This window comes from Chenopodium quinoa, unplaced genomic scaffold (genome assembly GCF_001683475.1).
Source record: "Chenopodium quinoa cultivar QQ74 unplaced genomic scaffold, ASM168347v1, whole genome shotgun sequence".
In the NCBI taxonomy this organism is placed as follows: domain Eukaryota; kingdom Viridiplantae; phylum Streptophyta; class Magnoliopsida; order Caryophyllales; family Amaranthaceae; genus Chenopodium; species Chenopodium quinoa.
The window spans coordinates 5,878,630-5,895,806 of record NW_018742205.1 but is presented as its reverse complement, the minus strand read 5'-3'; the positions used below and the strand labels follow the sequence as shown (position 1 = coordinate 5,895,806).

Genomic DNA, 17,177 nt, shown 5'->3' with positions numbered 1-17,177 from the left:
GTTTAAGTGAGTCGCATATGAAGCGATAGAAAAAAAAAGCCTTGTTAGACTAGTGTTGAACTCAGGGCCGTTTAGTTAAATTTCCTGCCCCTGTTCTAAACTATAAAATGAGGCCCTAACGGAAAAAAAATATAATACTTAAATATTATTTCAAAAATAATATCATATTACAAGGATATATATATACTTCATAAAAGAAATCTTATGTACTCAGACTATTATTTGAATAATTAACAACATCATATACAACTTCATGCTAATCTAAACCTTCAAGTTATTTAAAAAGAGCTTTTCTTCTAACACTTTTGGAAGCAAATTCATCAGCCAAGTTTTCATATTTAAAAATTAGCCGTCTGATAATAAACGAAAATCAAGAGAAGTAATGCTAAAGACTGAAAAATTAATTCTTCCATTGAAAATTGGAAGAGGAAGGTGAGATAATTACTAATTATTTTTGGGTAAAATAAGAAGGTTAATGAGAATTTAGCATTGAATGAGATATGAAATAGAGTAAATGATGGAAATTTCATATTCAAAGTAATGAAATTAAATTGGACATTGGAATTTGGAAAGTTTGATATTGAAAATGGAAGGTAGTAGATTGATTGTGGTCTTACGGAGATAACAATGATGTACTGTACGTTGAATGAATGGCTGACTTTTGATTTTTTTATTTTTTTATTTATTTATATTTTTTTTTACTTTGGTTGGGCTTTAACTGAAAATGGGCCCCCTAAAATTGGGGGTCCTGTGCAATAGATCTGTTTGCATAGGGAGAGGGCCGACCCTGGTTGAACTGTTGATAATTCAAAAAAAGCGGCCTTTGTGCTCGTGTTAAAGTTATGCTAACCTTTGAAAATGATGTCATGCACAATCCAAGGCCCATGCTTTCCTTCGTTCTAGACTATGCTTGTGACTTGTGACAGGCTCGTCCCAAGTTAAGTTGTGCCTATTTGCGCGGCAAGTGACATTGCGCCACGTTGTTTATGTTGAGCCGCCGTGTCTTGTTGTACTTTTTAAAATTATGATACAATATTGACCTATGACCCAGCTTACGCAGTAATTTTTTTTTTTAAGTTTGTCCCACTTGGTTCACCGGAGCTTAGCTCAGACTACATCCAGATCTGATTTGAGTTGCACATCTGGCTTATGGTGGGTGAGTCTCTCAACAAGAATTTTCTACATTCGATGAGGCTCAAACTCGAGACCTCCCTTAAATGACATCAAACTACTTACCACTTGAGTTAACTCTTGTTAATGCATATACAGTAATACGTACACATGTTGTGCTTTTTAATATTGCGTCATGCTGTTCTATGCACCGGCTCAGTCTGCGCCATATTAATTAACGAGCCAGTGGACGTCATTACTAAAGTCTATTACGCCTATTATTGTGTTAACAATTGTATACTCCGTAATAAAGTAATTTAGAGTTGTCCGTCAAACAAAGTCATGGTAACTGAGATTTAAGAATAATACGTAATACTTAATATTTGTTTAGATACCTTTTATATTATCTTGGTGGTCCTATATTTAAGAAATTTCCAAACGTTGAATGGTTGCTTTGATTTATGTGGACAATTCTTGACAATCACTGGACGTACATATAATCTGAATTAATTAACAATAATTATGCATTCAAAATCCATGATACGTCTACTTAATTTGGTTTAACGCGTTTAATTAATCAGTTAATTGCAACCATCCAATGTTTAGATTTGGGACTAAGCTGCAAATCAATCCATAATCAGTTTGTACACACTCTAGAGTTATGGTCCCCTATATACCCACATATTTTGTACTGATTTTCGAAAGTTTAAATGTAATTACGAGTGTCTTAATCAACAAATTTTAGAGCAAATATCAAAGGGGTGAGAGATTAATTCTATTAAATCTTGTACATGTTTCATATAAAATCAAATCAAGCAATATCACCTTAATGTGGTATGTGGCACGTGATAAGAGGACGTTGGACATGAGCAATCATATCGTAATCACATTCAAATAGTTTCACGTTTACGCTAAAATAAGTTCTAATAAAATTACACAATTTTTAATATGTAGCTGGTCACACTGTGTGGCAGGGGTTACTTAGCTAGTAGGGGGTTATTCGTTTGGTCAGAGGTTACTCATAGGGGTTACTTATTTGAGGGTTACTTATTTAGGAGTTACTCATTTGGTCAGGGGTTACTTATTCAGGGGTTATTCGTTTGGTCAGGGGTTACTTATTCAGGGGTTAATCGGTTGGTCAGGGGTTACTCTCACACAGAAAACGCTCGCTAACCGACTGAGTAAGTAACTCCTATAAGTAACCTTTGTCACACGGTGTGATTAGCTTCACAGAAAAGTTGTTGTTAACAATAGGCTCATAAAAGATAAAATGATTTAAAACAGTTTAAAATAGATAAGATAATATAAATGTTGAGTAATAATTTAGCAGTGATGAGAGTAGATTTTAAGGGTTTTATTAACTGTTTTTCCAAATTGATAATGTACTTCGATTATGTTAGAAAAGAATTGGAACTCATATGTTAACGGAAATAGAAAAAAGGAGGTATATCTGTAGTTGAAATTGACAAGGTGCTGAATTAATAAGGTAACTAATTACATCAGATATTTGGTAAAACAAAATTGGGAAATTCTAAGCCTCAACTAGCTATAGTCCAAAAAGGACTCAACTAAGGTTATTTCCGTAAATTGACACACAAAAAAAAAAAAAAAAGAAAGTACCCTATATGTATACTAAAATTTAGTATCAACGAGATACGTAGGTAATACCATCCTTAGTAGTATCTAAATACTATCCTACGATATATTGGTATCGTTCTAGTACTGCGGTTGGTATCATACTTAACAAGTATTGTTGTTGGTATATGTTATTGTATTGTCGGTATCCTAACCACGTCTATTTTGTATTTGTTGGTATTCAAGCTGCGTCAATTTGGTATCAGAGTCATACAGTTAAAAGTTAAACTAAGTTGCTAATTAAGTTAATAATTAAGTAAAAGTGGAGAATACTAGGCCTTCTACTGAGTGTAAGAAACCTGATTTTAAGCATTATTATCATATTCTTGAAAAATACTAGTAATTTTGGCCTAATTCTTAATTATATAGTAGATCAAATTAGTGAATTAAGATCAGAGGTTGATACCATACATGCTCGTTGTATTAATATCGAAAACAAGAAATCAATAACGACAACCGATATTAATAAAAAAAATAAGCGATTTAAAAGAACAAGTTAAACAAGTACAACTTGCTTTAACAAACGAAGTTAGACATCAATCTAATAAAGAAGTATCACCTAATAAGGAAAAATTGTCCCTTATAAATATAAATATATCCTTTTCAGAATCTAGATAAAAATAAGAAGTTTATCATTTCACTCCCTAAAAGACCTGTTTCGGGGTTTTCTGATGTCCTGCGGGAGAGTTACAATTCCGAGACTGGGACCGGACGCCTGTACCCGCAAAATAACGGAGACTCCTGGTGGTGGGAGCTCCGCCTCCAACGGTCAAGTTAGTACTTGATTAAGTAGTAATTAATGCGGAAATTAAAGTGATTGGGTCTCTCTAGGTGAGAGTGTTTAATGTAGGTAATCTGCTTTGTTAGCGAGATCAGCCGGTTATTACTGTGTGTAATTAATGTGTTTTTTTGTTATCCCCCCTTAATGAGGATTAAGGGAGGTATTTATAACCTTGGGAAACGTGCCCATCTTAGGTTTAGGTTAACCTAGGGCCGATTGGGCTTCCCTCGGAAGTTGGGCCTGGGTGGCCGGTTTCTCCATTAGGCATGGAGTATGCCACATGTCATGACATAATAGGTCCAAGGTGGACGAATAAGCGCGTGCCACGTGGCAAGCCCTGACAGTTCCAACTGGGGGACACTTGGCAGGACCTGATTGGCCCACGTGGCGCATTCCGATTGGTGGGAGCAAAATCCCCTAATCAAGACCCACTAGTGAAAAAGAAAAGAACAAAGAGACTAAAGATGAGCCATCATTTTCAGGAGAAAACGCTTGAAGAATTACAAATCTTATTTGTTAAAGAAGAAGACCCTGATAAGCTAAATAAAATCATGAACATAATTTCTGAAAAAGGGATTGCTTCTGAAGTAGAAGAAAATAATTATGCTTCTTTAGAAGAAGATTTATATCAACAAATGGGATTAATGAAGTTAGATGATCTAGATTTTCTACCTATAGAAGTTGTTCAACAAAAGATTGAAAACAAACTAGGTAAAACGGTAATGGATAATAATGATATTGGAGAAGAAATTATGAATGAGTGAAAATAATAATGTTAACAATGTTATCCAAAGACCTAGGTATCAAGGAGAAGGGAGTTGCACACGACCAAGATACATACCAAGGAAGACTACCTGGTTCAGTGTCAAGGTTATGCCTAACCAGATTCCTAAACAAGAAGAAGTGACTCTTGAACCTATAAGTCAAACAGGTTATAAGTTTAAATTAGATGGTGTAAGAGATAGACAATATGTTATAGATCAATGGAAGAAGAGTATGAGTAGTGTACTTAATTTAAACACTGAATGGAGTTCTGAAAATTTCTTAAATTATATTGAACATAGTTTTTATGGCTGTGTAGAAGACTGGTATGATGGTATAGATGAAGAAGTCAAAACTACATTAAGAGCTAGTGAATCTCCTACTAGGATGTTTAGACAGTTATGTCAATACATTGAGTTAGAATTCATTGGTCCTAGAGCTGATACTAATGAAAAACGAATGGAATATCAAAGAAAGTTAAGTAATTTGTCCATCTGTAATATGAAATATGTTGATAATTACATTATGGAATTTGAAACATATTATTGTAAAATTGGTGAAAATGAAACAAATCTTGGAATGTTCTATGATAGATTACCAAGTCCTCTTAATGAAAAAATTAGTGAAAAATATCAAGAATGGAAAGAGAAATTCTTTGCTAGGGATGCCCTAGGTAATAGAATTGTTTTTCTAAGAAAATGGATTGAAAAGAAATGTAGAGAGGTTGCAGGAACTCAACAAATGAATAGACAATTTCTCACTTGTTGGGATTTCCTAAATAACTATGGATGTGAAAGAAAAAACTATAATAGGAGGAAGAATTTTAAGAAAAATAAATTTGACAGATCAAGAGAAGAAGCCTATAGGAAGAAGTACTATAAACATAAATACAGAAAACCCAGTAGGTTTTTCAAAAAGGCAACATATTGTCCTAAGAAAAAGAAAACATGCAAGTGTTTCTCCTACACTATGCTAATGAATGTAAGAAAGCTAATCATAAACTAATGGAAGCCTTAGGTAGTTGGGACTACATAGAAATACCAAAAGATGAGGTTTTAGATTTGGCTTTAAGTAATATTAAAGGAATAGTAGAAATAATAGAAGAAGAAAATGAGTATAATGAAGAACCTGAAGACAGTAAGTTTGAAGATGAAAATTATGAAGAAATAAATAATATGATGGAAGGGGAAGTATTAGAGAATTTAGAATCAGATGATGATGAGGATAAAAGTAAAATGACTATAGGTCAACTAAAAAGAGCTGAGTATTCAATTGAAGATAAAGACCTAGATCAAATGAACAAAGAAAGATGGAATTTTCCCCAGATTACTAAAGATAAAATTTATTTTTTTTTGGCAATTAAGATATAATTTTTTTTTAATTACCAAGAGAAACAAGGCCACAATACCTCAACAAACTGGGAAAACCCCAAAATGTAACAACAAAATAAACCTCAGCAACTGAAAACAACTTTCCACAAGCAGACCCAATACAAACAACAGGAAAACAAAAACCACCTTGAACAAACTAGCCAATTAGCTAAAAAACAAATCTGGCAATAAATTTTTATGGTCAATAGAACATCTGCTAGCAACTTTAAAACAAATGTCTTTAAAGATAACCTCGATATTCCTTCCATTCTGATTGAAAATCAAATCATTTCTTTGAATCCACACAGCATAGATACACTCAACAAAAAGCATCAAATAAACCTTGTGTTTACCGGTGCATCTCTTACTGTATCTCATAGCCCAAGTCAACTCACAAGAAAAGCCAGCAGCCCTTCTGTCAATCTGCAAAAGTTGAAGAACCTTGCCCTAAATTTGAGCAGAGAAATGGCATTGAAAAAATAAGTGTTCAACAGATTCTGTAGTTTGTCTGCACATAGTACAAATAGCATCAGGAGTAATCTTCCATTCAAATAATCGATCTAGAGTAGGAAGCCTCCTCCATATTGCAAGCTAGGAAGTAAGAATACTTTTGGGAGTAGCATTGTTATTACAAATAACTCTTCTCCAAGGAGCCTTAGGGAAGGAGCCATGAAGATGCTGATAGACCACCTTAATAGAGTAAGAGCCACCTCTAAGGGTGGCATTCCAGCCACCAATGTTCTCAACCAAAGGATAGCAATCAAAAATCTTCTTAAGAGGCCAAGATATATTAGCAGGACATTGAAAATCATTCAGATTCTTGCCTTTAATATAGTAATTGTCCACCCATCTTACCCAGAGCTTATCTTTCTTACAAGTGATGGCCCAAAGAAGCTTGCCAATAGCAGCTTTATTCCAACATTCCATGTCTTTGACATTCCAACCTCCTGCAGCTCTAGGCATACACATGTCATGCCAAAAAACCCAAGCTTTCCTGGACACATTCAAATTACCTGTCCAGAGAAAAGATCTGCAAATCGTATGGATTTCCCTAATCACTTTTTTAGGAAGAATGAAAATTTGGCACCAAAAGGACTGGAGGCTCATAAGAATCACCTTGACCAGTTGCAATCTCCCAACATAAGAAAGATATTTAGCTGTCCAGCTTTTAGCTCTTGCCACAACCTTATCAATCAAAGGCTTACAATCAACATAAGAGAGCGTTCGAGTGGCAAGTGGAACTCCCAAATATCCGAAGGGAAACTCACCAGCATATATATGCAAAGTATTAAGAATAATTTGCTAAACAGAATCAGAGACCACCCCCCCCCCCCAAATAGATGTTACTTTTGTCCAAATTTGCCTCTAAACCAGAAGCCTTAGAAAAATTAAGGAAAGAACTGAAAATCATAGAGATAGAGGTTACATCAGCTCTGGAAAACATTAACAAGTCATCCACAAACATCATATGGATAATAATTCAACCTCTCACATCTAGGATGAAAATTATAATCTGAGTCCTTGGCCAACATCATCATGTTCCTAGACAAGTACTCCATACCAATCGCAAATAGGAAGGGAGATATAAAGTTAACTTGTCTCAGGCCTTTTTTAGGAAGAAAAGAAGGAGAGGGTTTACCATTAATCAGGATGCTATAAGAGACAGATGTAAGACAAGTAAAAATCCAATCCATGAACAACTCAGGAAAACCAAGCTCTCTCATAACATCTCTTAAAAAAACTCCATTAAATTAAATCATAAGCTTTTTTGAGATGCACTTTGATCATGCATCTTGGAGATATATGTTTCCTAGTATAGCCCTTAATGAGCTCAGTTGCCAACAAAATATTGTCGGAGATATGCCTACCAGGGATAGCTTGACACTCACTAACCACCTTACCCACAACATTTTGAAGTCTGTTTGTTAAAATTTTAGAAATGATCTTATACAAAACAGAACAACAAGCTATGGGCCTAAAATCTTTAATCCTACAAGGATTAGAGATTTTAGGAACAAGAGTAACTGAAGTACAGTTAACCTGTTTCAAGAGAATTTTCTGATCAAAGAAGTCCATAATAGCCTGGTACACATCAGTTTTGATGATATTCCAAGTTCTCTTAAAGAACAGAGAGCTGAAGCCATCCAAACCAGGAGGCAATCATCAATTCCCTTCAGAGCAAGGTCAATCTCAAACTGAGTCACATGCATACAAAGAAAGGATTTATCTTCATAAGAGAGAGTGGAGCCACATCTTATAGTAGGGAGGTCAATCATAGGGAGCTAGGAAGCACTAGATCCTAACAGAGAACAATAGAAACGAAGAGCTTCAGATTGAATATCCTCATGATTGAGAAGTTTATCATTTTGATCATTATACAGCAAAGTGATTCTATTGATTCTAGTCCTCTCTTTCACAGAAGTGAAGAAAAATTTATGAGTAGAATCCCCATTGGCAAGCCATTGGATTCTATATTTTTGCTTAAGAGCACTTTCCTCAACCTTAAGCCATCTTTTGAGTTCATTTATATCCTAGTGTTCCTGCTGAAGAAGCGTGATATCATCATAATTATGCTGTAAATGAGATTGAACATCATATAGATGAGCCCTGGCAAGAGCAATCTTAGATTGGATGCCCTAAAAGTCTTGCTTATGTAGATTTTTAAGCTTAGCTTTAACAAGCTTCAGCTTTGACCACACTCTATACATAGTAGTACCATGCACTGTAGTAGACCAGCAACTCTCAACCAAGGAAATAAAATCCTTATGATTACCCAAATGGTTGAAGAATTTAAAAGGCCTACCTTCTCCAGAAACTTCAGGAATACATTCAATAAGAATAAGACAGTGGTCAGAGATGGAAGGGTTCAAATACTCAGCAGAAATATGACCATGAGAAGTAATCCAAGAAGTATTACCAAAGCACCTATCAATTCTACTAGCTGTTTTGGCCTCACCACCTCCTTTATGCCAAGAAAAAAAAGTGACCAAAACTTTTCAACTCAGTCAGGTTATGAAAAGAAACAAAATTAGAAAACTCTCTAATTTCATTTAGAACAACAACAGCCTCATAAACACGATCAGTCACATTTAAGACAGAATTAAGATCTCCAGAAAGTAACCAAGGAAGGTTACCAACCAAAGTATTAATATTACCAAGGTCAGACCATAATTGCTTCCTATCATCAATGGTATGCAAACTATAAAAAGCAGTAAAAAGAAAGCTAGTATTATTCACAAGATTAGAAATCTCATAATGAATAAATTGTTCTATTATATGTAAAATCGTAAGAACAACTATGTCGGGTTGCCAGCCAAGCCATATCCTACCTCGAGCACAAATAGAGTAATTGCTCTCCCATTTCCAGAATCCACCAAACTTCTTCATAATGCAGTAGCCTTATGAGGTCTGACTCTAGTTTCAAGTAAAGCAAGCACTTTAATATTATTACTAATAATAAGCTTCTTAATCTCACTAACCTTTGAGGGGTCATTAAGGCCCCTAATGTTCTAAGTGCAAAGACTCAACATGGATCTGGAGGGACTGCGTCCCGACTTTGGTTAGTATCAATCTCCTCCACGTTCCTCAACACATTGTCCAGCACTCCTATTTCTTGTATAGGGCTGAAATGATTGGCTTCAGACACCGGAACACCTCTATTCCTTGCTTTTTTGTAGCTACACGCCATCCACCATCAGCACCAGAGTGCGTACCAGGAACAATTTGATTATCTGGAGTAGCAGCTGGAGTAGCAACTATGTTAACAGAATGGGGTTGTTGTTTTTTAGGCACCCAAATCTACTTAGGAACTGGCCTCTTACTCTCAGCAGGCTTAGCACGCCTAATAGGAATAGAACAATCATATCGTGGCATAGAACACTTCTTACAATAAGCAGGCCTCCAGTCATATGTAATCTCCTGCTTAAACTCATTCCCCCATTAATCCTAAATCCAAACATGATCAGACACAGAAACTATGATATCCATCTCAACTAGGACCCTAGCAAAGGAAATATGTTGCTGTATTGTAGTGAAATCATCAGTAAACAAAGGAACTCCAATAATACTAGCAATCCTACTTAGAAAGTCTGCACTCCAGCAATTTCGAGGAAGGTTTGGAAATATAACCCAAAGTGGGATAACTTTCAACACCTCCTCATAGAAATTAAATTTTGTACACCATGGCTTGATTATCAAGGGTCTATTAAGAAAAGTATAAGGGCCACCAGACATAATAGAATCCCTATTATCAATAGAATGAAATTGCACCAAGAAGTATCCATCATCATGAAGAAAAACATTAGGCATGGATACTTGATTCCAAGAAATGAACCTCTTTACAACAGTAATCGTCGGTGTATTTCCAACAACATACATCATAATAGAAGCGAGCCATTTCTGACTCATAGTTTCTATCTCAGTCTTCTAAACTTGGGCCACCTTATTTCCCTCTTTCACCACTAGAGCAACAAATTGAAGCGTCACTCCCTTGCTGATTAATGGAGAGCGTTGGAAGAAGCTCGACCAAGCATTCCTCTCAGAATTAGGCATCCAGCCTCCTCTGTACCGATTTATTTGCAGAAGGTATAGGTTCCTTCTCTAGCAGAACAGGTGCATCACCATCCATAATTTCCCCAAAAGCATACAGAGAAGTCGATTCATCCACTACTTGAACAACCTCAGGCCATTATCAGTAACTTCAATCGAGTTTGCCTTTTCACCATTTACAACTTCATTTACCCCCGATTCAGAGTATAAACCTAAAGATCGATTCAATGCAAGTATTGCTTGATGGCCTTCCACCGGCACAAGCCTCGCACTAGGGTGAACCAATGGCGACCTGATCTCACTGTCACGACCCAGTTCAGTAGCAGGACTCGATTTCTTCGCAATTTCATTTGTAGTACCTTTACTAACAGATCAATCAGTAATAGAAGGAGATTTTGCAGGTTCCGCAGATTTATTTTGCTTCTTCTTCCTCGCCATTTATGGAGGCCGGAGCATTCTAGTAAAACACCCTAAACATGCTCTAGAAACCTAGAGAGAGAGAGGTTTTTTCCCCCTAGGTTTTTTAAAAAGATAAATATTTAAAACTTCTTTATATAAAACTAGAGCTAAATATGTATGTGAAGAAATGGAAGGAAGTTTAGTAATCGAAGATTGTGAAAAGAAAGAAGCAGAGATTAATAACATAAAGTGGAAAAGCATTAAGAACAATAAAGAAAAAGGAAATTATAGTTATATTTGTTTTGGTGCAGTGCAAGTATACATAACTCCTTTACAAGATTTTGGTAAAAATGTTAAATGTTTAAGCTTTGTTTGTGATATTAGACATAAAGAGTTCTATGAGCAGATTATTAGTGGTATCACTTGTAGCTTGAGTCAAGGAACTATAAGTTATATATGTGAACCTAGATATTATGTGAGATTAGAAGATTCATATGCTCCAAGGTCTTTAGCAATCAAAGTTATTAACTGATGGAGTAAACATGCATAAAGGAACTCGACCCGTACAATTAAGATGGAAGGTAGTCTACAGTAAAAAATAGGTCAAGTAAGATGTTAATTGATGAATCAGGATTACTTCATATTGGGTTAACTACAAATCCTAAAATGCAGAGAAGTATGAGTCTTAGAACACCAAGTCTAAGTAGACAAAATTCAACTATAATAAGGATGAAAAAACAAGTCAATGAAAAACCCGAAGAGGATGAAGAAGAAATATTAGTTTTAATAAAAAAAAAGTTAAATGAAAAATATGAAGCTAAAAAAGCCTTATAGAAACAAGCAAGGCTTAGTATAGATATTGGTTCATGTTCTAACTTAGAAATACATGAAGATCTGAATAATCCTATTATTGAAAAAAGAAAGGTAATTGGATATAAGACCAAAACTGTAAGTGAACTAGTATATGAAGATGAAGTTAATATGCAAATGGAAGCTTGTAATGAAATATCCAGTACTAATCCTAATAGCATTTATATTCCAATTGATATATGCATTGAAGATTATAATAAATATAAATTATGTGCATATATTGATAGGGTTGTTCTACATGTTTTTGGAAAAAGGTCATTATTTCCAGAATTCTTATGGAAAAAAGCTAAAAATCCTATGCAAGTTAAAATTGCTAATAATAGTGTCATGATGCATACGGAAATAATTGAATAATTATCAATAGAAATTGGAGGAGTTTAATGTGTTATTCTTATTTTATGGGCAACTGATCAACCTAGTCATGATATGATAATAGGAAACAATTTTCAAAGATTATACTCTCCATGCACTCAAACCATTGATCAAATTATCTTAACTATTAATGGTCATTATGTTCCTATAGAGAAAATAACAAAGGCTTATACTAATCAGACTATAGAATTTACGCGGGTGATAGGGTTACACCTACACAACTAAAGGTTGCACTTAGAATTTTTGAGTGTGATTCATCATTAATAGACCAGATAAGTAAGCAGCAAGAAAAATTATAAGAAAAATTATATTCAACAACTCCATTAGAACATTGGGAAAAGGATAAGACATTTGCTAAGATAACTCTAATAAATCCTAATAAGATTATTAGAGTAAGACAAATGGTTTATACCTACCAAGATATATTGGAATTTGATAAACAAATAAAAGGATTGTTGAATAAAGTTAATTAAGAATAGCAAGAGTCCTCACAATAGTCCAGCATTCATGGTAAGGAATCATGCAGAAGAAAAAAGAGGTAAGGCTAGAATGGTAATTAATTATAAACAGCTAAATGACAATACTATCTTTGATGGCTATTACGTTCCTAATAAAACTGTGTTATTTCATAGAATACAAGGAGCCACATGGTTTTCTAAGATGGATTGTAAGAGTGACTACTGGCAAATTAAAAAGGAATAAGAAAGCATTACATTAACTGCATTTAGTGCCCCTCAAGGACATTATGAATGGTTAGTAATGCCTTTTGGATTAAAAAATGCTCCACAGATATTTCAAAGAAGAATGGATAATATTTTTAGAGAACTTAATCATTGTTGTTTGGTTTACATAAATGATATTCTAATATTCTCAAAAGATTTAGAACAATATAAGAATGATCTTAAAGCTGTAATTCAAAAATGTGTTGAGCATGGTATAATCCTTGGAAAAGATAAATGTGTTTATGCTAAACAAGAAATTGAGTTTCTTGGATTAGAAATTAAAGCAGGACAAATAATTTTGCAAAAACATATCCTGGAAAAGATTGAAAAATTCTCAGATAAAATTGAAGATAGAAAACAACTAGAATGATTTCTAGGATGTTTAACCTATGCTTCTGATTTTATAGAGAATCTTGCTCTATTAAGAAAACCATTACAACAAAAACTCAAAAAAGAAATAACTTAGAACTGGAAGGAAAGTGGTTCCAAAATTGTTCAAGATTTAAAAGCTATGTGTAAAGATTTTCCTGTACTAACACTACCTACTAGTGAAGATGATTTAATCCTTGAAACAGATGCTAGTAATGAGCACTGGAGTGTTGTGTTAAAAATCAAAGAAGGAGAAAAACTCTACAGATACATTAGTGGAAGTTTTAATAAAGCTGAGTTAAATTATCCTACAATGCAAAAGGAAATCCTTACGGTCATTAGAGGGATCGAGAAGTTCTTAATCTTCTTAGCCCTTAACAGTTCTTAATAAGAACAAATTGCAAAGGCATACTTGGTTTTGTTAAAAAGAATTTATCTAATATGCAAGCGCAAGGGAGACTCCTGCGTTGGCAATTATGGCTTATCCAATTCTCCTTTACTGTTGAACATATTCAGGGATCGAAGAATTCTTTGGCAGATAGTTTGACCAGAGAATTAGCCAATGGCGAAGAAGCACAAGACATCAGAAAAACCTCCTACCCATCAACTAGAAAAGATGGAGGCAGAGAGAAAACCTCTTATTGAGGAAACTGATAAAGCAATGGAACGAGTTTCACCCTTCACTTGGACCTTGATGGAGGCCATGATTGTTTCATCAAAAAAGAGATCTCGAGATGTTTTGATTAAAAGTTGTCATGTAGCAGTTCGAAGGTTCCTAATGTACGAAGTAATGGTCATTATCCTATGACTCATTCCTGATATTCAGGATATAATACTAAATAAAATAAAAGATAACGGTTTTAGATTTAGGTACAATTTAGTTGTATCAAGGTCATACAAGTTGTATGATGTTTATGATCTATGGGGAAGTAGAATAATGTTCAACACTAATTCCGGAGTGGGTACTGTGTCAATTCATCCACATTCTCTGGAATGGAGGGCACCATATGTGGCGGAGCACTATAGAGCTTGGGATTATGGAATGGTTCATAGCATTGTACCATTCCTGATAATAATACAACTTTCTTTGAGAATCTCACAAAATTCCAGAGGTATGTATTTAGAAGAATTTACAATTCAACAAGATACAAAGGAAGAGTTGAACAAGTCCAAGTGCAAAGTGCAAACATCGAAATGGTTGAAGGAAAAGTTAGCTCTCCACATTTCCTGATCATGTTTGAAGATGTTCATCGCAAAGTCAAAGGTTCAATCTGTATCCAGTAAAGACGAGCAAAAGATCCTACAGAGGCAAGAGCTTATGGATTTTTCTTTATTGCTCAGTATCTTAACCAGTTCATAGCAATAAAGGAAGAACCACAGTCATAATATATGTGGGGAATACTACAATAGCAGCACCAGAATGGTTAAAAAATTATTTAGAAGGAGTATTACATGGTGAATTAGTGTATGATTATCTTGAAAAAGTTGAAGCTGGGAGATATTTATCCTTAGAGGGAAAAGAGCACTTATTGGAGATCTTTGTCATATGGGATGAATCCTATACTGCCAAATGTGTGATGGATCTCGGTATAGAAGAAGACAACCAAATGTATGTCCATTATGAAGACAGTAAGGATAGTGAGGGTGGTCTACAAGATATGATGATCAACGAGATAATGGAGTCTTGAGCCCACACCAGCAATAATGTATTCTACTTTCACTGTTGTAGCACGTTTTATTTGTTTTAAAGTATCTTTAGAAAAGCAATGAACGATATTCACTTGTTGAGTCATGGTTTTCTGTAAGCTGTAGAAAGTGTCGGTAACCTTTGTGAGCCTTCCCTTATATAAAAGCGCATTAGACAAAGAAGTGAAGGCAGAGTTGGAAGAGTTAGCTAGAGAATCCCTCTAAAAGCATTAGAGAGTCCTCTAGAGAAAAATACTCACTTTAAGAGACAGATTGGTTATCCATCTCTCTTAAAGTAGAGAAAACTCTAGTTCAGCTTATGTCTGTTTAAGCTTTCACACTACTACATTTAAGAGTTAATACAACGGCTTTTTTTGTTGTATTAGGTGTCAAAAACCGTTGTATTAGACCTAATACAACGGTTACCAACCGTCACATTTGCAAGGGTTGGATCAGGTCTAATACAACGGCAAAATAGACCTAATCCAACAAATTGAGCAATTCATTGGATTAGGTAGATACCTAATCCAACGGTTTCTTCAATCCGTTGGATTAGGTTCCCTTTTGTTTTTTTTGGGAATAATTAGACCTAATCCAACGGATTGCTTGCCCAATCCGTTGGATTAGGTCTATTTTTTTTTATTATTATTATTATTATTATTATTATTATAGTCCATAGTGACCAGATTGTCCAAAAGATTGTCCAGAAGTTTCCAGATTATCCAAGCTCAGTCCAGAACATATCAATGACATCTTAGTTTGCATCTGAAAAAAGAAGATCTAAAAAATTGAAAATCGAAAACAAAAAATTGAAAAACGAAAGAAAAATTGAAAAAATATCTGAAAATTTGACAAAAAAGTAAATCTGAAAAACGAAGATCTGAAAACGAAACAAAAAATGAAAACAAAAAATGCATAAAAACGAAAAAAACCCAAAAAAACAAAAAAAAAACCCAAAAAAATAAAAAGAAAAATCCAGAAACGAAAAAAAAACCCAAAAAACGAAATTGAAAACTAAAAACAAACGAAAAATTGGAAAAATATCTGAAAAATTGACAAAAAATTAAATCTGAAAAATGAAGATTTAAAAACGAAACAACAAATGAAAACGAAAAACGCATAAAAACCCAGAAAAACGAAAAAAAAACCCAAAAAAATAAAAAAAAATCCTGAAAATAAAAAAAAGACCCATAAAACGAAAATTTGTAAAACGAAAACGACCGAAAAATTGAAAAAGGATATGAAAATTTGAAAAAAAAAAAGTAGATCTGAAAACGAAACAAAAAACGAAAACGACGAACGCAGATCTGAAAATCAAAAAACGAAAACGAAAATACCAGATTAAAACGAAAACAGTCAAAACGAAACAAAAAACGAATGAAACCCAGAATTTAAAAAAAAAAAATAAAAAAAAAAAAAAAAAAAACCAGAAAAATGAAAAAAAAAACCCAAAAATACGAAAAAAAAACCCAAAAAAATCAAGAATTCGAAAAAAAAACAACAACAAAATCCAGAAACGAAAAAAAAACCAAAAAACGTAAAAAAAAAATCCAGAAAATGAAAAACAAAATCTGGAAAAAAAAACAAGATATGAAAAACAAAAATACCCTAAACGAACGGCGATAATGGTAAGAAAGTCTTTGAGGCATGAAGAGAGGAAGAGAATGAGAGTGAAGAGAGAGAGAGGGAGTGAGAAGAGAGGTAGAGAATGAGGATGAAAAGAGAGAGGAAGAGAGTGAAATAGAGAGGCAGAGAGAATGAAATTAGGGCTTCGTGAATGAGAATGAAATTAGGGCATTAGGCCCAATATAAGGCCCTCCGAATTTTCTTTTCTTTTTTTTTTATCCGTTGTATTAGACTTACTTTCCTTTTTTTTTTTGATCTGTTGTATTAGACTAGGTCTAATACAACGGTTATTATAAACTGTTGTATTAGACCTGTTTTAGTATAAACCGTTGTATTAGCCTAGTCTAATACAACGGTATGAAATTAGCCGTTGTATTAGCTAATTTTGTACCGTTGCATTAGATAAAAAATGTAGTAGTGTCAGTTAGTGTTGTAATATATGAGTGTTGTAATCTTTTCAAATTAAATAAAAGTTTCGTTCAAGAAGGGAACGTTATCCCCTTGAACCTTATATATCAAATGAGTTATCTTTCTGTTTAAGAAGTTCCATCATAAACACAATAAAAATTGTTTGATTAGAGATTACGGTCTAAGGTAAGAAACGAATCAGATTTGTGTTGTGCTTGATCTAAGGAAGACAAGGTTGGGGTTAGCTACCTTGGTAAAGCCGGAAGCTCAGAATGTCGGAGGTTCCATTGTCGACTAAGTTTAGGTATTGGTCAAAACCCTCTAGTTAAATAATTATTATTGCGAAGCATGGTGGGCTATTAAACTGTTAAGGTAATTTATTTCAATATATAAGTAATAGAGTTGTGATAACTAGTATCGATAAAAGTCATTAAGTGAAAAACAAGTGAACATTTGTTTATATTAAAAGCTAGTATTATATAAAGGATTCGTTGGTATCAAAAGAAATACCAATTAAGA

At 34.1% G+C, this 17,177-nt stretch overlaps 1 protein-coding gene across 1 annotated transcript; it reads left to right on the top strand.

The window, feature by feature from the left end:
* The first annotated feature begins 4,399 nt into the window (after positions 1 to 4,399).
* Positions 4,400 to 5,293, top strand: LOC110732590. Its single transcript, XM_021912552.1, has one exon. It carries the CDS (start codon positions 4,400 to 4,402, stop codon positions 5,291 to 5,293), a length of 894 nt encoding a protein of 297 aa, XP_021768244.1.
* The last annotated feature ends 11,884 nt before the right edge of the window (positions 5,294 to 17,177 follow it).